General features: G+C 39.2%; 1 protein-coding gene across 1 annotated transcript in view; it reads left to right on the forward strand.

Moving 5' to 3' along the window:
- Positions 1–3,462: 3,462 nt before the first annotated feature.
- The window catches only part of CLIC4 (chloride intracellular channel 4), a 61,958-nt gene continuing 42,306 nt past the window's right edge, over positions 3,463–23,114 (forward strand). Inside the window, exon 1 of the mRNA XM_033114767.1 lies at positions 3,463–3,731. Coding sequence (XP_032970658.1) covers positions 3,660–3,731 — 72 coding nt within the window. The 5' untranslated portion in view covers positions 3,463–3,659. The remainder of the gene's footprint in view (positions 3,732–23,114) is intronic.

The raw sequence follows: 23,114 nt of genomic DNA on the forward strand, positions 1-23,114 counted from the left end.
TGTGGGTCCGAATCTCAGTGCCACCATCTTCCCAGCTAAATAACTTGTGTTTATCTTCTCTGACCCTCAATTTCCTTAATTATTAAATGGGGACAATGAAAACTAGTACTCTGAAACGCCATGAGGAATAAATGTGATTGGATCTGAAAACCCCCAGCTAGGTGTCTGGCAGGCAGCATGGGAGCTCAGTGATTGAGATTAGGGACAGATGGGTATAATAACAACAGCTAATCCCTACAGAGCACTTACCACACGCCAGGCACCATTCCAAGCACTTAACATAGATTTACTTATCAACAATCCTATTAAATAGGATCTATTTTTAGACCCATTTTACAGAGGAGAAACTGAAGCCCAGAGAGGTTAAATAAGTTATCTGAGTTAGCAAATGACAGGGTCAAGAGTCCATGTACATAGTACCTCACTCTACTGCCTTAATTGCACAAAGTGGGGTTGAGACAGTCAGCCAGTAGCCCCACAGAATCAGGAGTGGGAGGAGGCAAGTGTGTCACAGGGCAAGCTTTCTGGAGGCACCATCTTGTCCTTTGGAAAACCTGACACCTTATGAAGTGGCAATCATAAACAAACACAAACCACCTGGCTTCCCAGACTGGGTGAGCAGGACCCTCCAAAGAGTACACCAGGGGTACAAGAAACCATAGCATAAACATAGCACATTCACTCACTCGGTCAGTTTTTATTGTGTACAATGAGCTGTTCTATGAGCTGGGAAAATTAGCCATAAACTACATCAAACAAAAATCCCTGCCCTCACGGAGTTTATGTTCTTGTCTGGAGGCAGATAATATGCAAATAAATAACATATATGTCAGAGGGTGTAAATGTTATGAAAAGAAATAAAGTGGAGGGTGGAATGAGACAGAACAGCTTGTAATGTTGAATAGGATGGTATTTGGGGAGATCTTTCTGAGAAAATGGCATTTGAGCAAAGACCTGAAAGAGGCAAGGGAGTAGGAATTGCAGAAATTCTGGGGAAAGAATGTTCTCTGAAGGGAGAAGAGCAAGTGCAAAGGCCCTGAGGCAAGGGTGTGTTTGGCATGTTCAGGGACTAGCAATGAGGCCACCTGGCTGGGGTGAGAGCAAAGGGAAGAGTAGTAAGAGATGAAGTCAGAAGGGTGTGGTGGGGCAGAGGGAAGAGAACACATTTCCACCCATCTTTAAGGTTAGTGTGTGTAATAAAAAACATGAGTATAGAATGCAAAATACGCGTGCTTTTCAAAGTTTGAAGATGAGACTTGAAGGCAACGTGCTTGTCATCCTCTACCTGTCTCTCCCTCTGTCTATCCCGCCCCGAGACCAGCTCTGCCCCACATGGGGGTGGAAATTGGGAAACGTTGGTGTGAGTGACTGTGACTAGGCTTCTAAGCAGAGGCTGTGTCTGAGCCTGGAAGATGATCATCACTACCTCAGGGCTTTGTGCGAGACAATGCCACCCGTTTCCTCCCAGCTAAGATCTGAGTTTAGTCAATGAGGCCTAAAGAACCCTGGTCTGCTCAGTCTTGCAGGCCCTGGTTATCTTCACATCCTGGTGCTGGGAGGCCAGCATGGGGCCTGTAACAGTCACCACAGTGAATATTTGCTGATTCAAACTGAATTTGATGAACCCTCGGGTATGTCTCTGAAAACAGCCTTGAAGTAGTCCTTTGCTTCAGGACCAGTCCGAGGCCTTCTCTGAGGTTCCACCTGATCTTTTAGATCTGGATCTTTTTGGATCTGCTTTGGCCTGGTTCATCATTTTCATTTCTTTTCAGAGGGGTTGGGGGAAGGCTGCAAGGGAACTGTGATATAGCTTGTGATTCTGTGAAAAACTAACACTGGGTTCAGTTGAGATTTCAGGCAAGCAGTCAGTTTGTTTTTGGCTCATGTCTCCATTTAGGGGGCAGCCTCTTGGTGTTTCTTTTCAACAAACAAGCTGGTCATGGAGGGAGTTGAATGTGATGCCATCCCAGCCTGCAGGGGTGACCAGGGACAGTACAAGGCACAGTGCAGTGATAATACACATCACTGACTGAACAGGACATGTGGAAAGTCAAGGACCAGTAATTGCTCTCCTTCTCCTTCTAGATAATGAAACTGATGCTTAGCAGTTTAGGGACTTTGCAGTTTCATAACAATCTGACACCAGAGCATGGGCTCCTAACTTCTGAGGTCCACTGTCTCTTTTATCAGAGTCCCTACAAGAATATGTGAGCAACTTACTTTGGTCTTGGAAAGGACGAAGCTGCAGGTTTCATTGTATTTTTATGCATACATTTAATTTGCTCAAACATTAAATCATCCATGAATCTTAACTGCTATGCACTAAGGATATGGAGACAAACCTCATATGTTTGGCCTTCCCTGGAATCATCAATCAACCTAACCTGAGAAGTGGGGAGGAGTAGCTGTGAGTCAAGCATTACAAAATGTCAGAAGAGGGAACAAGTAACAGTTTCCAGAGGGGGTGACACTTGCCTAGGCATTCAACAGTAGCAAATACGGACAGAGCGCTACTCTGTGCCTGGCTCAAAGTATCACAGCCCCAGTTCTCAGTGCAGTTTTTCTGGTTTAAGGACTTCTACATCAAAATTGTCCTGGTGCTTGTTAAAATGTGATTTTCTCTCTTCTCTAGAGGAGAACCAGATAATTAGATAAAGCAGGTCTGGGTGTAGCACCCAGGTGAATCCGACCCACGCTGAAGTTTGCCAGGTGAATGGGGAAAAGAAATCGATCCAGGCAGGAGAAACAGCATGGACAATGGTTCGGGAGTCCGTCGTGACCTGCAGACCCTGGGGTTGCAGTTCAAGACTAGGCTCTGGGAGCAGAGGGATTCTGTCCCTACTGTTTATCACAGGGGGCCTGGAACACAGTAGGGCCTCGTAAATATATGTTAATAGGCCGCCTCCCGAAATGGAAGTGACAGGAGAGTTAAGGGAAAAACGAAGATGTCAGAGGAGGGAAAAAATGCTTTTTTAAGGGGATGAAAACTTTCCAAAAAGTTGTCCTGGAAAAAGCAGCTCAGTCTACCTACCAGAGGGTGTAGGGAAAGTGGCCGCTTCGGAAAGAACGATAAATCCTGGGATCTGAAGCTGGGAAGAGCGCCGAAAGCACCTTCCCGCCTCCCCAGGACGGCTGAAGGTGTGAGGTCACCTGGCACAACGCCAGCAGCAGCTGCGTGGTCTCGCCAGCGCTGTGGCGGGAGGCTGTGTCAGGCTCGGGTTCCGGGGGGATTTTCCCTTCCGCCCCTCGGGAGGCGAGGCTCAGAGTCCCGCAGGGTGCCCGAGCCAAGGCCACGCCCCCGAACCTGGGCCACGCCCTATTAGCTGCGCCCAGGCGGTCTGTCCTCCTCCCCCGCCCTAGGCCACGCCCCCGAGGTCCGTTTGTCCTATTTCATCCCGAGAGTTCGGAGACGCCGGGGCTTGGCCCCGCCCGCAATGAGGCCCCGCCCCGGGCCCCGCCCCGTGGTTTGAAGCGGCTCGGGCTGCGGCCGCCTCAGAATCGCGCGCGAGGCGTGGGGTGGTGCTGAAGAGTCGAGGCTGAGGTGAACTCGACTCCCGGACTGTCCAGGGAAGCCAGCGCGGCGGGAGCCCACACCAGAGCAGCCCCGGAGCAGAAGCTGCCTCCGCTACCACCGTCTGTGTAGCCCAGCCGCACTGGCCATGGCGTTGTCGATGCCGCTGAACGGGCTGAAGGAGGAGGACAAAGAGCCCATCATCGAGCTCTTCGTTAAGGTGAGCGCTCGCCTGCCGTCCCGCCCCGCTGGGCGCCCGGCGCTCGCGGGCCGCTGGGGGCGGCGTCCCTGGGCGCGGGGCGCTCCTTAGCCCCGGCGCCCCCGCGCGGCGCCCGGCACCTGGGACTGAGGGAAGAGCTGCTCCCGCGCCCCCGGCCCATTGTCTCGGGCCCGTCCGCGCCCTCCCGTCGCCGAGGCCTGTCGAGGGAGCCGGGGTGGGACCGGGACCCCCGAAAGCCAGCACTCGGGGCGGCGGTCACCGCCTCTAGCCGCGCAGGCTCCGGCGGACGCCAGACTGTGGTCCCGCGTCGGGTTGGGAAGAGCTGTCCCCGCCTCGGGCCCCGGAGTTTCCCAGGACCAGGGTGGGGGTAGGCCTGTCACCCACCCCCGCCCTGGCGCCCAACCCCCGACCCCCCCATCCTACCCTTTAGCCCTTCAAGTCCACCCTCAGCCAGGGAGCTGCAGTCTCGAGCCAGTGGTGAAATGATGAGCTGAACTTCTTTGAACGCTTTTTGAAAGAACATTTCTGTCCCTGCTGCTATGAAAGTGTAACTTTAATTTTCGATGCAATCTTAAATTTTTCTTTTTAAAGAGCAGACATTCCTAGGCTTCCGGAAAAGCCCGAGATTCCCAACTTGGGTTTTCCTGTCTTAGGTATTTTACCACCATCTGCTTTTCTTGTTTCTCAAGCGCGGAGTGTTTTGTATGATGCAACATTTTGGCTGCTCCCCTCGGTGTTGCTGCCTTTGGAAAGATTGTGTGTGCCCTTTTGTTTAAAAAGAAAGAACGAAGGAAAGAATTGATAACTTGCTTGTGCCTTAAAGGGTTGATTTCCCCCTCTGGTCTCCCCAGTTTTTATATCCTGGAACTACCTTATTTACCAATACTACCCCTGTTCTTTTCCCTTTTCCTTTAATATTTTTCATTTTAGCAAAGGACAGAGAGTAGAAGCTACGAACATCTGGATCCAACTGCCTCCCTCAAAACTTTTTAAAACTCCTCGAGATTCTCGTCGTCACTTACTTAAGCAGGCTCATTCAAAACTAGGCTCTGAATTGGAAAGTTAACAGAAATCCAGAACAATTTTGTTCTGTTTTCCCTGGGTTTTTATTTTAAAGAAGGGAAGACATTGAAGGGTGTGTTTGAGACATGGATAGCTGATCTGCAAGTGATATAACCAGTGCCTGTTTTAGGATTTTCTTTCAGTTATCAGTTTTAGAGACATTGTGGTCTACGGAACTGAAATAAGAGACTGGTAGAACCCCCAGAATATCTTCAAGAGTCTCAGTTACTTTTGGCGGCAGATACAGTAACGCTGAGGTACAGGGACTAGAGGAAGGAAGCTGGAATAAGAGAAAGGAAGAGGAGTGGAAAGCAGCATTGAGAAGGGCAAAGGGTGGATCAGAGATTAGTAGTCAAAATATTTTACTGAGGTAGGAATAGGAAGGAATTTCCATAAACTCAAAAACAGTACGTCTACTAAAACTCTAAAAAAAACCCAACATGATACTTAATGGTGAAACTTTAGAAGTAGCATTAAATTTAGAATCTGATAAGGACACTATCAGTAATGGTTTCTTTTCAGTGTTGTAGTGGAGGTCCTAGCCAATACAATAAGAGAAGAAAAAATGAAGTTTGTGAATTAGGGAGGAAGAGAGCTATGCTTAATGCTCTGATTACTATTAATTTAACCCTTAAATTAGGAGAGGGGGATGGTGCCTTGTTTCCCAAATTTGAATCACTTGTATACCCCCTCCTAGTTTTACATTTTTGTGTTAGATCGATATTTTTATTTACTAAATACAACTCGCTTTTTTTTTTTAAACATAGCTTAACTTAAGCAATAATATCTGTGAAACTATGGATTAGATGTAGTGATTATACTTCTTATAATTATAACAATAAACAAATGTTTGTGAGCCAGCTGAAAACATCCTGCTTACCACTAGTTGTAAGCTTTTCTCATGGGCTTTGGTGACAGAGAACCAGGGTTCAAGTCACAGTTGTTTACTCACTGGCTGGCTTACCCTGGGCAAGTTGTTTTTCCTCTCTGAGACTTATTTTCCTAGTTTGTGAAGTAAGAGGTGAAATGTTTTCTGCTGCCCTGTGATTCAGCATAAGCAAAACTTTTTCTGATGCAAACCAGGTTAGTTGTTTCAAAGGGAAAAAAAAAGGCCAGGTACATTGTGGTAAAGAGTATTTTTCATTTCTTCTCAAAGCCCATGTGTGGGAAATGCAAATGGGGGAAAATACCCTTGTAAATATAGTTATTTTGAAAGCAGTGAGGGGGCAGGGGGCAGAGACGGGTTGTCCAGTGTGGTGTTCATTATTCTGTCCAAAGCTTTCTGTAGCAGAAAACTATTATCTGCACTTAAAGCACATGAGTGTAAAAAGATACTGTGTTTAGGTATCTTCAAATTTAAGAGTAACCGGCTAGGACCTTCCCAATTCCTGTGACTGGACTCAAAGCTACATTTCCTTTCTTGTATTGTTTTTGGAATTATTTGCCCGGGAGTCCAGTGACACCCCATCACCTGTATAACAGTGGTTGTCCATTTTTGTATGTTTGTTTACCCCAACACTGAGAGGTTAGGACACCCTCCCAAATAGTAAACGAGGCTTACAAAGGCAGTTGTCCTCAACAGTGGGGATGCCCACTTCCCCTACACTGAGAGACCTGGTAGGTGTATGTATATATTTTGATAACACCAGCCCTACTTGAGAACTACCAAGCAATAGGTGAAGTTCAAATCCTTTAGCAAGGGCATGAGGTTTTGCCCCTGACCACTACCTGGGTTTCTAATCCAATTTGTCCACTTATTAATTGTGTGTTCCAAGACACATTATTTAAACCTTTCTGTGTCTCCATCTGCATAGTTGGGATATTAATAGACCAACCTCATGGGATTAAATTAGTTAATATATGATATGTGGACTGTAATAAGCTTAGAACAGTGTCTAGTACACAGTAGACAAATAAATGCTAATTGTGTGTCATTTTGTATGTACATATTTATATTCAGATCCCCCTACTAGATAGTAAGTTCCTTGAGGGTAAGGGCTGTATTCTGAGTGCCTGGAGTATAAGAGAGTATTGGATGATTGAAATGAGATTGTTTCCTCCTCCTTTCTGAGCATTTTGGTGCCAGTATATGTGTCTGCCACGTTTTGGAATTGGGAACTACCATCCTTAGATCCTGATGGTCTGAGTCTCAAACCTTGGTTCTTTGTTTCACTTTGCCTAGCTTCCAAAAGTCCATGTGGTTTTGTCTACCCACCCTTTCCCCCCCTCCATTGTTTAGTGCTTCTAGACTTTTCATGTGTCTTTCATAATTTCCACCAATATTTCTTCTTGGTTATGTTCAGAATTTGGAAACCAAGGATTCTGTATTGGGTAAAAGTAAATATTAACTGCTGAACCACAAAATGGAAGAAGTTGAGAAGAGACTGCATTTTTGGATTTTTCTTTTGCTTGTATAAATAAGCCCAACTCCTAGGGATACTACTGTGTCCCCCACCCCCCACTAGTAGCTTTGGTATGATGTGATGCTATTTCTGATCTTTTTTAGGAAGAGTCTTTTTGCAGAGTTTACCTTTATTGGCTGGAATTTAATCTTGTTGGTGTGTCATTTTGAGTTGAGACAATCACTGTTGGTAACAGTCACTAAACTGCTGGGATTGGGGTGTTGGTTGTAAAAAAAATAATCTTGTCCAGAGTGGCTTAACACATAAGAATAGCAGTTTCATTTTACTATAATATAAGACGGGGAATAATATAATATAATGTAATATAATATAATATTGGGTCATATTAATTTTTGCCCCAAAAGACGCATTAGAGCCGATTGTCCGGCTAGGTCTTATTTTCAGGGAAACAGGATAGGAGGCACATCTCTCTAAAGGGCCCCAGCTTTGAAGTTTACCTGTCACTTCCTTTCATACTCCACTGGGGAGAACTTAAATCACATGGTTTCATCAAACTGCAAGGAACTGGGAAATGTGATCTAGCCATATACCACCCTAAGTAAAGCATTAGAAATAGTGCTTGGTAATTAATGGCTGTGTGTGATGTCAGAGGGATAGTGGATGGGGGGACAGGGGTTGACAGTGTGAGGGATAGAAATGATAAAACGTCTAACTATACTTTGTGCACCTAAAACTAAAAAAAAAAAAAAAAAAAAGAAATAGTGCTTGGCACACAGTATTTGTTGTTGATAGTAGTATATTATTCTTAAATGTGGGCTTCAGTAATCTGATGCAGGGGATTCTGTAAATCCTTGAAATTACATAAAATATTCCATGTGAGTCTTTTTTTCTGCACAATCCTAATCCAAGGGTTAAGAACCACTGTTCTAACAAAGTAAATGGTGGCATTCTGATCGTCAAGCATAGTTCGTATAAGCAAGGTATAGCAGAAATGTTCGGGCTAGATGATCATTAAAGTCACTTCCATCTATTATTTGTGACTTAAAGCATTTACTGGCATGAACTAAGTGCCTAGTACTCAGTTAAGTACTATGGACAATATAGAAATTATTAAACATTTCCTATCTTTAAATTTGTAAATTTTATGGGAAAGAAAACAATACAAGATGATGCTTAAAGAGCATCAACAATATGACACATGCTTAAGGAGTCAAAGTGTGGGTCACATTAAGTTGGATGGTGAGTTACGGGGAAAGATGGAAGTAGGCTTGAATTTGATTTTGAAAAAGTGGGTGAAATAAGTGGATTGGGAATAGCCAAGAATGGGAATGTTAGTTGTGACATCATTTATAAACTCCTTATACAAGAAACAATAGATAGATTGATACTTTTGAATGAAGAGGAAACCAGGAATGATTCAAATCCATAGTGCCAGGGAGACAAGTTATTTAAAAGTAAAGCCTGAGACTTTTAAAACCTAACTTAGGTTTTTGCTAATACATATTTTTCCTAGCTTTGTTCTCCCAGCACTTCCCTGTTTTTTGGATTGCTGTCTATTCAACAACTTCCCGGTGGCATTTGGGAGGGTGCAAATGGATCGTACAGATGAGCAAACTCTTAGCTGTTTTGTCAATATAAAGTGTTTCGTTTCAAGGGCAGGTTCAACCTCCTCTTTTTGAAAAACACACGCAAATGACATGAATTTTCTATAGGAAATGATGCTGAGAACTTTGTTCTAAATTGAACAAAAACTAACTCAATATCCAAACAGTGTTACGTTTGATATAATTGGTTTGCCTGTTCATTTGAGGTTTCCAGAGGGGAAAATGCAGGAGATAGAAGTGAATGTAAAAATGTGGAGTTAATGGGAACTCTGTTCTTGCTGTTTTGAGCTGTTCCTCAAGATCTAACAGTGCTATTCTTGGCAAAGGCCAAGGTGATAATTTTGGTTAAACGTAAAAATCTGAGAGAAAAGGACCCAAAATGACGAAGAAACAGACTTCTGAGCCAAGAGGACTGAACACATGAGAGGCCTAACACAGTATGAATAAGAGTAGAAAAGAGGCAATGTGGAGGACATGCCTGTCACTAAAAGTCAGGTTTGGTTTGGAAGGATGTTTACAGCGATGCTTAGAATCCAGTTAAAGGATGATGAGCAGGGCTTTCCCATTTCCTGTTTCATTAGCGTTGTGGAGCCTCAGTGTTCTGGTGTCTCCAGAATAGGAAATTAGTGAGTCCATAAAAGGGAAATGTGTTAGGCAGGATGGGAAGTGTGATTAAGACAAGAATTAAGATTTCAGTCAAGTAAGGGAGTAAGTTAGGATGGGTTTGCCCACTTTAGAGGCTGTTGCAGAGAATGGAAAGGGTGTTTCTGAAGGAAAATAACATTTAGGTCATGATTACAAACCATCCCAAATATGATTTAACAGAAATCTAAATTTAATTCCGGGCATCAGTTTGTGAATTCTCTTGGAACTTTTAATCCTGTTGTCTTTGAGACTTGGCTTTTATCCTTCGGTGGTCAATACCAAGTATTGGTACAAGGAATATTAATCAGCCTTATTTGGTTTCTATTATTTTCCTTTATTTAAAATGTAAAACCAGGAGACTGTATTAATCTAAATTTATGAAAATAACAACTTAATGTAGATAAGTGAGACTATATTTGACAGTTACGCCAAAGATGGACTTAGGAGTATCTTAAATTTTAATGTTAATATTTTGAAGAAGTAACAATATGAGAACCAGGGTCAGGTTCATCATGTATATATTTTGTTTCATAGTTTTTTGTTTTTGTTTTTTTGCTTTTCTTGAAGCTGAATACAGTGTGATTGTAAGCAAGGAGTAGAAGAGGTTTTCTTCCTTTTTTCTGTAATAAAATTATTACTTCCAACTTTACATGTGAAATAATTCATTCCTATTTGAAAAGGATTTAGTTTTCATTATAATAGAGTTGTGAAAATGTCAATCATCTGTAATTTAAGTATTGAAAATTTCTACCATGCAGCATAACTACATATTGGTATGTGTAAGAGAATAAAACAGGAGTCTGAGCAAACATTCGAGAATACAATATCAAATAATTAGGTGAAAGCTAAGCTAATTAAGAACTTCTAAGGATATGTAAGTTCTATGAATGTTTTCCTCTTTTATCAACCTGTTACGTTATTTTGGATGTGGAAACCAGGAGGCAGATTACTAGGGTGAAAGTTCATTGCAAACTAAAGACAACCAAATTAGTCTGTTGTGCTACTTAGGTAAATGGATAGACTAATCAAGAGAAAAAGAAGGTGGTTAGACTTAACTGAAATTTTGGCCTTGAATGTACATGTGTCCAAGACTCAATTGAAAAAATTTCAAAGACATAGACTTTTGAAGAGGTGAAATTTTATATTACTTGATGTTCTAGGTTATAGCATATTTTAGTTAACCCAGGAATCTAAAATTTGGTTTAAAAAATGTTTTGGGCTTGTTTATTCTTCATTAAATCATGTCACAACTGTTGGCTAGCCATCAATAACAGACTTCATTTACATTTTGTAATTGTCAGCAGGACCCTTGATTGCAAATATACTTTAAAAAAAAATGACTTAGCAACAGAAGTAGCTAACCTTAGTCTGTTTTAGTTTAAATATTGGTCCTAAATTTGAAAAGTAATTTCATTTTCTTTCTGCTTCCTAGTATATTCATTTGTATATGTTATGCTCTTTTAAAAATGTTTTTTCAATTATAAAAGCTATACATGTTTACTGTAGACAACTTAAAAAACAGAAAAGTAAAAATAAAATAAAAATCACATATAACCCTTCCTTCTAAATAGCTGCTGTTACTATTTTGTTATATGTCCTCTTTTCTTTTATAAACTTGCATGACTTATTGATGGGAGTTTATGTGTAATAGTTCTTTATGAGAGCAGAATACTTAGATGAATGAAAAATGAAGCCCAATCTAATATGTAACATGTATTAAGTGAATTGGTTTAAAGAAAATTTATTTAGTTTTTCAAAGAAACTCGTATCTGGATATATCTTCCTAAACGGCACTAAAAGAGCATTTACCCTGTTTGATCTTTGCTGGAAGAAAGCAAGCTTTTATGTTGTGAAATATGCCAACACCTGAAATTGCTCAGAGCATAGATATTGATTAAATGGTTTGAAGGTACACCCTCCCTTTGTGCTCAGAAAAATCTGTTCTGAAAATCCAAATTATTTTTTGGTGTTAATTTCCCCCTGGAATATCTATGTAGTAGGTAAAATATGCCCATTTTATAGTTGGAGGATAGAAGATACAATCTTTGCCTGGAACACTTGAATGCAGTATAGGGATCATAATAGAAGCAAACTTTAATTGAATACTTCCTGTGCCCTGAGTGCTGGAGAGAGAAAGAAATAAGAACAGGTCCCTTGTCTTCAAGGAGCTCAAAATAGCCTAATGGACAGTCAGAGGTTGAGTAGATGAGCCATGGTGTATGATGGCTTTTATACAGTGACTTTTTGTCTCGTGTACTTTTAAAAATCCAGTTAAATTAAGACCTTAAGAAATGATTTATGGGGCAATCTAAATGAAATAATTGACTTAGAAATGAGTGAAATGTTTACATTGTATGCTAACAGATGAGGGGTAGTTTGTATTACTGCATTTACTACTAAGTGTTTAAAGAAACTTTTATCTTTTCCCTCGATAATTAGTTGTGCTTTATTCTATAATTTTAATTTATCTACAGTAAAACTGATGCTTCTTGTCTCAAATTTTAAGTGGATCCTCCTTTCTCTACTTGTTTATTGAATTTTCAAGATACGAACTCCTTGATCTGGCATTCAGATTATGATCCAAGTTTGTGTTTCCAGTCTTCTTTTTTTTTTTTAAATTAAAGTTTTTTGGGGTAACAATTGTTAGTAAAGTTACATAGATTTCAGGTGTACAGTTCTGTATTACATCATCTATATATCGCATTGTGTGTTCACCACCCAGAGTCAGTTCTCCTTCCATCACCATATATTGGATCCCCCTTACCCTCATCTCCCACCCCCCCATCTCCCTTACCCTCTGGTAACCACTAAACTATTGTCTGTGTCTATGAGTTTTTGTTTCTTCATTTGTTTGTCTTGTTCTTTTGTTGTTTTCAGTTTTATATACCACATATCAGTAAAATCATGTGGTTCTTGACTTTTTCTATCTGAACTTATTTCGCTCAGCATAATAATCTCAAGATCCATCCATGTTGTTGCAAATAGTGTTTCCAGTCCTATCCCCTACTGCAGCTGCAAATTTACCTCAGATCCTAGCTAGATTGGTCCTGAACATGCCATGTACTTCTCTGAATTCATGGAAGATTTTTGCTGGTATTTCCTTCTTTTGACATATTTTTGGCTTCTTTAACCTTTCCCCCTACCTCCAATTTCTGCCTGCCAGAATAATATTTGTTCTTCTTTCATGCAATCATTTAACAGACCTTGAGGCACTGGTTTAGTGGCTTGGATATGTCAGTGAACATTATGGCATTCATCTTCAGTTGGGGGAGGCAAACAGTAAGTGTATTCCTACTCCTGATAAGTGCTATGGAGAAAAATGAAGTAAGGTAAGGAGTGGAGAGAATGGTAGGGGTGGCATTCTCTGTTTAACAGGGCATTCCAGTAGCTTTATAGAGAACAGCATATAGGAAGTCAATGGCAGAAGCAGGGAGACTAAGGTTATTTAGTAATTCAGGCAAGAGATGATGGTGGCTTGGACTAAGGTGAGAAGTGGTCTGATTCTGGATATATTTCTGAGGTGGAGATAACAGAATTTCCTGAGGGGTTGACGTGGAATGTGAGAGAAAGGAATCAAAGGTGATTCTGAGATTTTTGTTCTAAACAACTAGAATGGTGGAATTGTCATTAACTGAGATGGGAAGGCGGGGAAGAACCAGTTTTGATGGGGATGAGATCAGAAGTTGTATTTTTACCATGTTAAATTTGAATGTGTTAATAATACCTCCTGGAACCTATTGTTCAGCGGGAGAGGCTTATGTTAAAGAAATACACAAAGACAATATATAATTATATTAAGGACAAGAACAGGGCGTCTTGAGAAAGAATGACAGGAAACTCAATTTAGATGGAAGCTCTGGGGGCTTCTCTGAGAAATGGCATGTAGGATGACTTGTAATTACTAGCATGAGGAGGTAGAGCATTCCAGGATGGAGTAATCAGCACATATAAAGGCTGGACATAAATTCAAATTGAGAGTGTGACTGGAAGAGAGAGAACAAAAATGAAGTGTAGAGTGAGGAATAGATGGGCTACAAGGAGGACATACAAAGAGGTCCTTGTATGTCATGTGAATTTTACCCTTAGTACGAAGAGTGGTTCTCAACAGGGTTTAAACAAGTTAGTGTCTGGTTCGGTTTGCATTTTAAGGTGAGTAGTCTGGCCGCTCTGGAAAATGAATTGGAGAGAGGTAAGAGTGGAAGCAAGGAAAACTAAGTGGAGGCCATTGCAATTAAGAAAGATGATGGTGGCTTGGATTAGGGTGATGATGGAGAGAAGAGAATGGATTTGAGATAAATTTTGGAGGTGGAGTCCCTAGGAAGATATTGAAGAAGGAGTTGTGTAAGAGAGGTGTGAGAAATGACTTGGGTTTCCAGTTAGAATCGTTGGTTGATAAAGGTGCCTTTTATTAATGTGGAGGGGGAGCAGACAATGTTCAGTTTTTGATGATTGTCATGTCAAGTGGAGATGCTTATTAGAAAATAGATACACAGATCCGATGCTCAGAAAGAGGTCTAGGTGGGGTAGAGAAATTTGGGACTTGATCGATCGATCTTGGTACTTAAAGTGTGTGAGATCATAAGGTGGATGAGCGAAGAGGAGGGAAGAGGCCCAGGAGCAAATTCTGAGGAACTTTCAACAGTTAGGGGTTGAGTAATGAAAGCGAAGCTGGAAAGGAGAACAGGGAGTAATTAATAGAGCAGTAGTGGGAAGAGGAAAACCACAAGAATGAGGGACCAACGAAGCCCGGAGAAGGTTTGAAGAAGAAGAGTGATCGCTTGTGTAAAGTAAGATGAGTATCTATTTGATTTCTCAGCCTGGAAGACAGTGGTAACCTCACTAGTAACAGCTTTGGTGGAGTGGTGTTGGGGAAGCCATAAAAGAGGGGGTGGAAGAGTGACTAGGAAGTCAGAGTAGAGTCACCGTTTAAAGCCAACTCTAACAGGAAACGTGGCTACTTAGAAGAGACAGGCTGGTAGCTGGAAGGGGATACATGTCAAGGGAAGGCATTTTTAAAAAACGTATGAGGCGTAAGAGCTATAATGTTGGAAGGAACACTACACCATCATGTTAGAGGGGAAGTTACTTCCCACAAGTCACCATAATTCACCGACTGGAGGCCTTTTCACTCCTAACAAGGTCTGGTTTGTGTGTATTTAGACTTGATGCTTATTCCCACTGACTTACTTTTTTGTTGTTTTTCCCAAATGCAGGAGGTAAAGAAATAGAAGAGTATTTCATACTTCATTGAAATACTATAAACATTTATGGGCGCTCGGTATGTGCCAGGCACTGTGTTAAACTAAACTGCATTACTTGTATTAACTCATTTGATTGTTGTTTAATAAAATGTTTGCTGAAGGAGTATACAGAAGCTTTTTTTTTTCTTGTACAGGGTTGATTCCAGAGGAGGCTGGTGGGAAAGAAGCATAAAATATATACTTGGGAAAAACAAGTGCTTATTAAATTCACAGCAATATTCATACAAGAAGCTAGAGAAATAGGCTGAGAGTGTGATGCATATCACTGGGCTCAGTTCATATCTGCTGTTTTGATTTAGTGCCTGAAAATGACTCTTATTTGAGGTTAAAATGAATCAATTTACTTTTTTTCCCTTGCAAAATAAAAAAGATTGAAGGGAGAGTCCACGACTCTGTTCTGGCGCTGAGTATGTGTCTTGACAGCCAGTGGGCTGAAGAGTTGCAGCCCTTGTCCTGATGACTCAGCAAGGACCCCTGTACTAGATTGTAGTGTTGCCTGGGTATTGCTTGTAAAGGTTCTTTCTGTCCTTTGTAATATCTGAGATCCAAGATTCCACACTCAGAGCAGGGGAGGATTGTTGACTTGAAGTATCATTTGTATTCCCTATATAAGGCACTGAATAGTCTATTTCAGAGTTGAAGAGAGTTAGAATTAATATTCCAAACAGGCAATTAAGCTGTCATTCGGAAGAGTGGATCTTAGTGTTATGTTATTGCCATAGTGTAGTGGTTCTGAAAGAGCGTGCATGGTCTCTGGAGCCATGTAAACAGTGTTTCAATCCTGGTTCTGCCTTTCTCTAGCTATCTTAGTGTCTCCACTGGGGTAATACTATCTCCCTCTTGGGCTTTTGTAAAGATTAAAGGAGTTAATAAAAGAAAAGCACTTAATGTTTGACACATAGTAAGCATTTTCTTACTGTTCCATGAGCCTTTTGGGATGTTGCATTAAGACTATTGGCCCATGGTTAGTTTATATTCAATATACTGTGTTTCCCTGAAAATAAGACCTCGCCAGACAATCATCTCTAATGCGTTCTTTGGAGCAAAAATTAATATAAGACCCGGTTTTATATTATATAAGACCCTGTATATTATATTATATTATACCGGGTCTTATAGTAAAATAAGACCGGGTCTTATGTTAATTTTTGCTCCAAAAGATGCATTAGAGCTGATTGTCCAGCTAGGTCTTATTTTCGGGGAAACACGGTATGTGGTTTCAATCTCCAGGATGTTACGGAGAGAAATGTCAGCCAGGCTGCCACTGCAGATAGATGGGGAACTTTCCATTCTTTATCAGAAGAGCAGGTTTAGTGCAAAAAAGTCCAAGATTAGACTTGAATTTATTCCTGAATTAACTTCAATGAACCATGGTCCAGTTAAGACACTAGGTGACTAAAGGACAGTCAGATTGGACTCTGCCATCTTAGGCCATCTGCCTTAGCAGCTCTTTCTGGACTTGTAGTTAAAGCTGAGAGTCCATTATTAAGAATGTTTTTCTTTCCCCCTCTCCTCGTCTTTTGTGACAGCACAAAAGAAGTAAAGAATAATCTATGACATATCTAGTGGGTCTGCAGAAGTTCTTTTGAATTATGGATTTTGGCATATATATATTTCACTTAGCTCCCTCTGCTACTGCATTTCACTATTCCTTGATTTTTGTGGTCTTCCCTATAAAGTTGAACTGATCATATATTAACTGGCATTTATCTAATGTTCTCTTTAGGGGAAATGCAGAGGAAACGCAGCAGAGAGTAGGTTATTTCTATTTAATTTGTAACAAGAAATTGAATTAGCGTAATTATACAGGTTTTATGCTTAGTAATTAAGGGGTAAGGGCAGAAAGAGTTGAAGTCTCCTAATTCGTAATTTATTTGTAGACCCCAAGATTTTTTTCAAATTTTTTAATTTTAATTTTTATCTTATCCCACAATGAGATGATGATAAAACTAGAAATGTAGCATGGCTGTAATTGATAGGTGATACAAGAATCATAAAGTATTTTAAAATCCTTCGTTTTATAATGTTATAAACTTTTTGAAACTACTTAATTCTCCTGTAAGATAGAGTACACTGATACATAAAAGTGAACAGCAAGTTTTTGTTTTTCTGTTTAATGTCAGAATTAATAGTCATAAGATAATAGGTAGCATTGAGTGCTCACTATGGTTGGGCACAGTGTGCCACACCCTTTACATATGTTAGCCAAGTTAATCCTCACATAAACTCTGAAATAGGTGCTGTCGATGCTATTTTCCACATGAGGCTTAGTTAGAGAGGTCATTGCTTGTGTGTGGTCGCAGGCTAGTAAGCAGCAGTACTGGGATTTGTACCAAGGTCTTTATGATCCATAACCTAACTCTTAACAACACAGTTTGTTGTATATATTTAGATTCTCTATTTGAAACTTGAATTTTTATCTATCAGAGTTTTATTTTCACTATTTGCTGTGTTCAGTCACCCTGAAAAATAAAAAAATTATGAGAATGTTTAAGGATATTTCTAAAACATACTGACAACCAGTGAGTCTACTAGATGATTCGTTAAATGTATTTGGTTGCTTTCAGTTCTCTTGGTTAAATTTGAAAGGAAACTGTAAAATTTCCATTACCTCACCTCCGTGCATTTTGGAGCCTGGTTAATTAATATTTTGTAAAGTACTTTAAAGAGTTTATTTATAAACTTGTTAAGGTACTTGATTCGAACATCACGTGTTTGATTTTAGGATTATTTTCCAATTTAGAAGTGTCAAAGCTGTCCAAGCTTAACACAAATAACATGCTAAATTGTTAATACCATGTTTCCTCGAAAATAAGACCTAGCCAGACAATCAGCTCTGATGCATTTTGGAGCAAAAATTAGTATAAGACCCGGTCTTATAGTAGAATAAGACCGGGTCTTATACTAATTTTTGTTCCAAAAGACGCGTTAGAGCTGATTTGTCCGGCTAGGTCTTATTTTCGGGGAAACACGGTATTTTTCTTTTCCTTTTTTTTTTATTTTTTAAACCTCTCCCTTCAGAGGAGCCTACAGTAATCTTTGCATTGTTGATAGAAAAAAAACAAGGAAGTTTCTTTTTGTGGAGAGAGGAAATGGCTGTTAGTTCGGGACTTTATCCATATTAGGTATAAACTAAATATAGCCGGGTAATCCAGGACTGAAGTCACATCTATAAAGTTTCTTAAGCAGAGCTAATGAGATCAGCCAGTGCTTTGGGATCTGGGTTTTTTTGTTTCTTTTCCTTTTTTTTTTTTTTTTTACTTTTGGCTCACTTAAACAGTTACCAAACTGTTTAGTCTTATGGTCTGCTTTCCTTTGTCCCTCAAAAAAAACCAAACCATTTACAAGGAATCTTTAAAACAAACACATAAGTAAAAAAATCCTGCTTTGTTTATAAAGAATAGTTGCTTATGCCTCTTTTTGCAAGAGGTTGTGAATATGTTTATTTCTTCCCTTTTTTAAAAAAATTTTGTATTAGGGAACAGTGTGTTTCTCCAGGGCCCATCAGCTCCATGTCGTTGTCCTTCAGTCTAGTTGTGGAGGGCGCAGCTCAGCTTCAAGTCCAGTCGCAATTTTCAGTCTTTAGTTGCAGGTGGCGCAGTCCACCATCCTATGCAGGAATTGAACTGGCAACCCTGTTGAGAGCCCGCGCTCTGACCAACTGAGCCATCAGGCTGCCCCATGTTTATTTCTTTAGTTTCTTGACCCAACTGTCATTTTCTTATTACCAATTTTTAGTTTTATCCCTAAGTCTTTTTCACACATATTTTTACTGTGAGGTTAGACTCTTACTGTCTTTTGTAAGACGCATATGTTTTAGTATTTTCTTGGTTTATTCAGTTTTTAACCATTAAGTTAGATCTCAGTGTGGCCAAGTAAGTGGTTATAGGATTCTTGGGATTGGTTGGTTATAGATATTGTAGAACAAAATGAAGGAATAAATCTCCTGTTAATGACCAAAGCACAACTTATTCTCAAATAAGGACTTTTATTTTTTTAATTTTTCATAATCTTTTTTTTTTTAACTTTTTATTTATTTTAAGTGTTTTTTTCCTGGACCCATCAGCTCCAAGTCAAGTAGTTGTTTCAATCTAGTTGTGGAGGGCACAGCTCACAGTAGCCCATGTGGGGATCGAACCGGCAACCTTATTGTTTAAGAGCACCGCACTCTAACCAACAGAGCTAACCAGCCACCTCTCAAATAAGGACTTTTAAAAGCTAACATATCATTTCAGGTTTTTAATTCATGAAATCAAATGCCCTCCTGAGTTTAGGTAACTTTAGAATCCTTCCCTGACCTTGTTGCACCCTCAGCAGAGCTAATCTTTTGTACTGTCTGGAGCACTTTATGCATTTGCATGTTCTGCCACTCATCTGAATCATTTTTCATCATATCTTTGTTCCAGGCTAGGACGTGAATTCCAGGCTAGGATGTGAATTCCAGGAAATCAGGGATCGGGCACTATTTTCTTCATCTTTTATATCTCAATCTTGTTAATATGGGAGATAACTCATTCAGTAAATAATCTCTTAACGTTTGTTTTTGGGCAAATTGGTATGTGTAATCTGGTGATGGAAGCATGTAAAGAGAGTATTGTCTGTTTCTGGGGCTGTGGTCTATATTACCTCATTGTAAAATACCAGAGATAAAAATAGTATTCAGTTATTGATCTTGAGACGTGTACTTTGGGTTTTTTGACTAGCTGCTCACTAGATAGCCACTGATCTAAATTTAACAGATTGGTGTAGAGGTCTAGAATCTTCAGATGGAAAACCAGGTTCTAGTTCTCTTCATCTGTAAAGTGGGTGTGTTTCTTAGAAGTGATGTCCAGTCTCGTCCAGGTTTATTTTATATACCAAAGTGGCCTTAGTCTTGGGTGTTTAGGCCCAGACAGAAAGTTAAGAGGTTTCAAAGTCAGATCCAGATAATTAAATTTAATAATTAGAAACAGTTTATTAGAAAATAAATACAAATGGAGCTAATAAAAATTCTCTGATAATGGGGGCAATTTGTCAGAGAAATGAAAAATATTTCAAGAGTGAATTCATTCACTAGAAAGAATACAGTGCAGTTTCCAAATGAACTACCTGAAAGATAAAGGGAAGATTTTGTTTGTGGTGTCTAAAATCAAACCAATACAGAACTATTCTAAGTTAGAATTTGCCTTTATCATATTTAAGGCACCTATGCATTGAAATCGTAAGTAAAAATTTCAATAATAAACAAGCTGTCTTGTACTGTTCAGATATTTGAAATTTATTTTAGGCCAGCCAAGAAGCTAGACAAGAATTCTGAATGTTAACTTTTTACAGCTCTGCAATACGTTGTAGAGTACATAATTTTAAAAGAAACTTATTTTGCAATATATTTTAATGAAAATTTTAAACATGGATAATTCAAAGTGAAGTACCAGAGGAAGATTCTTTCATGTTTATTGAGTGCAAATATTTTATATTAAAATATTCTATAGCATTTTTACGACTGCAGTTTTTCATTGTTTATTGTTATCATTATTAATCCACTGTTCGTAGTCATTTAGAGGTCCAAAATTTAGCAGCTACCTAACTTGTGGGTAAGAGCTATTTCTCTTTAGTAATTCCACCAAGAATTCAATAGTAGTTGAAAATCCAATTTCTCCCTTAGTAAAAAATCTAAATTCTCCAGAAAGTTTTCTTTTAAGAGATTACACTTTAGGTAAACAAAAGGAAAATAAAGAATTCAGAGGATAAATGAGATATGTGAGGAACTTTGAGAACAGAGTTACGTGATATGGTTATGCACAGAAAATTGGCTGTGAAGATACACATCACAGTATTGTGTAGTCGCTGCCATAACACAGAGGGGGAAGAGGAGTAACTTTTGAACTTAATTGTTTTCTTTCACTCCCAGGATTCTTTGAGTCTAGTTTATACTACTGCATGTATATTTTAAAACTACCCTTAGGGAAAGTGGACTTCTGGATTTTGACTTGCATAAGAATTTCAACCCCTCCCCGAATGTATTTGGCTTCAGCTGATAAACAAGGGAAGACTCTGGCAGTTAGTGAATTTATCTTTGGTTAGAAGATGTTGAAAGAATGAGGCTTAGACAGTGAAAACATTTGAGGTAACATTTTTTGTATGTAACTAAAGTGAGAATAACTAATTGGAAAGGACACATGTTTATTTTTTTTAGTAATATAATCATGCCTTAATATGTAAACACATCCTAGTTTTCTATATTCCTGAAATTAACTCTTTTAAATGTCAAACATTTAAATTCTACAGAGTTTTATATAAAAATGTCTTGATTTCGATTCCATTCTTTAAAGATATTTTTGCTGGATATAAGATTTTGGGGTGGTTTTTGTTGTTTTTGTTGTTTTGTTTCAGTACTTTAAAAATGTTCCATTTTTCTGGCCTCCATTATTTCTAATGAGAATTCAACTGTCATTCAAGTCATTATTCCTTTATGTAGTATGTTGTTTTTTCCAAGCTACTTTAAAATTTTTATTTTTCTTTGCTTTTTATTATAGCATTTTAATTATGATATACCTAGGTGTGACTTTTATAGTACTCCATGGAACTTCTTGAATCTGTAAATTCTTTTTTATTTGGGAAAAGTTTGACCATTATTTCTTTAAAAAATTTGTTTTTGCCTCATTGTCTCCTCTCCTGAGATTGTAGTTAAAAAATAGACCTTTTGATATTTTCCAATTATCTTTGGGGCTCTGTTGAATTTTTTCTATTCTTCAGATTGAGTAATTTCTTGAATCTGTCTTCACATTCATAGACCCCTTTGTCTCTCTTTTCTTAAGACCCTCTAGTGAATTTCAGAAGTTTGAGGTAGTGTTCTCTTTTAGTTCTAGAACTCACATTTTGTTCTTTTGTGGTCTCTTTCTCTCTACTAAGATTTCATATATTCCTTTATCATGAGCATATTTTCCTTTATGTCATTGAGCATAGTTATAACTACCTTAAAAACTCTTGTCGGCAAGTTGCAGCATCTGGGTCAGTTTAGGGTGTGTCTGATTATTTTTTCTCTTGAGAATGGGTCATATTTTCCTGTTTCTTCCTATGGGGAATAATTTTGGATTGTATTTTGCGTATTGCGAATGACAAGTTGTAAAAACTTTGGATTTTGTTATGTTCCTCTGAAGAGTGTTGATTTTGTTTCTTTTTTAAAGCAGGTAGTTAACTTAGCTGAACTCAAACTGCAGAACTGTCTCCCTTGATGTGAGTGGCAGCTTAAATTTCAGTTCAGTTCTTTTAGCTGGCCTACTTGGAGTCCACCCTGTGCATGTGTGTGTCAGGGGTCAGCCAGAGTTGGACAGTTTTATGCAGATCTTAGGGCTCCCCCACTCTGGCTCTCTTTCTTATGGTGGTGTGCCTTATTTTCCAGCAGTGATGATGGTTCTGCACTCTGTCTTTTGGTTCTTCAAGCCAGTAGGACTGTGAATTTTCCCTGGAGTTTTAGCTACCCTGCACGGCACAAGGTTAAAAGATAAAAATTGAGGAAACTTGTTCAGTGTATTTCTCTTCTTCCAAGTGTCCACTCCCCTCTAACATCTGTCTCTTTTGTTCACTCTCCAGTGCCATCAAATGGTTGTTTTTGTCTAGAAATTATCGTTGTTATGTGGGCAGAGGGGATCTATTGGGTCATACTAGAAACCTCAAATTGATTTTTAAAACTTAGCTGTATAATTTCAAAATAGTTTTAGATTTATAGAAAAATTGCAAAAATAGTACAGAGAGCTCTCAAATTAATTTTAAAAGAAAATATTTCCAAAACATTAATGCTTCTCTGACTTCTTATGATGCTGAATTTAACTGCCGATTAATGTCCGTTTTCTGAATTCAGATTCAGTAATGCAGCAGTGGCCTTGGGAACTATTGAGCTGTATAAGATGATTTTTGCCTTTCTGCTAAATGGCCTCAGCTGTTATGTTTTTTGAACCTGGATCTCTTGTGTGTGTATGCATACATGGGTGCGTGTGTGTGTGTGTGTGTGTGTGTGTGTGTGTGTGTGTGTGTATGTTTTCTATTTCTCCCTTTGCCAACTTAGCTCTATCAATGCAGTCCATTTTCTTTACTTTTCTGTTGTAATCTGTTGTGGTTTGCTAAGCCAGATAAACAGACTTGTAAAAATTTGTTTGAAATAAGAGTAAATAATTTCTGAGAGCTTGAAAGCTGACTTGATGAGTTAGGTATGTGACCTTTATTTAGTACCTGGTCTTGGTGATATTGATGTTGGTTATTCACATGCTTTTTCTCTAGACATATGCTATTCAGTATGATAGCCACTAGCCATATGTGGCTGTTGAGTGATTGAAATGTGTCCTGTTTGAATTGAGATGTAAGTATAGAATATACACCAGATTGCAAAGATTTATACAAAGAAAAGAATGTAACAACTTTTTTGTTGATTACATGTTGAAATGATATTTTAGATATATTGAATAAAATATT

Source organism: Rhinolophus ferrumequinum, chromosome 9 (assembly GCF_004115265.2).
Source record: "Rhinolophus ferrumequinum isolate MPI-CBG mRhiFer1 chromosome 9, mRhiFer1_v1.p, whole genome shotgun sequence".
Classification (NCBI taxonomy): Eukaryota; Metazoa; Chordata; class Mammalia; order Chiroptera; family Rhinolophidae; genus Rhinolophus; species Rhinolophus ferrumequinum.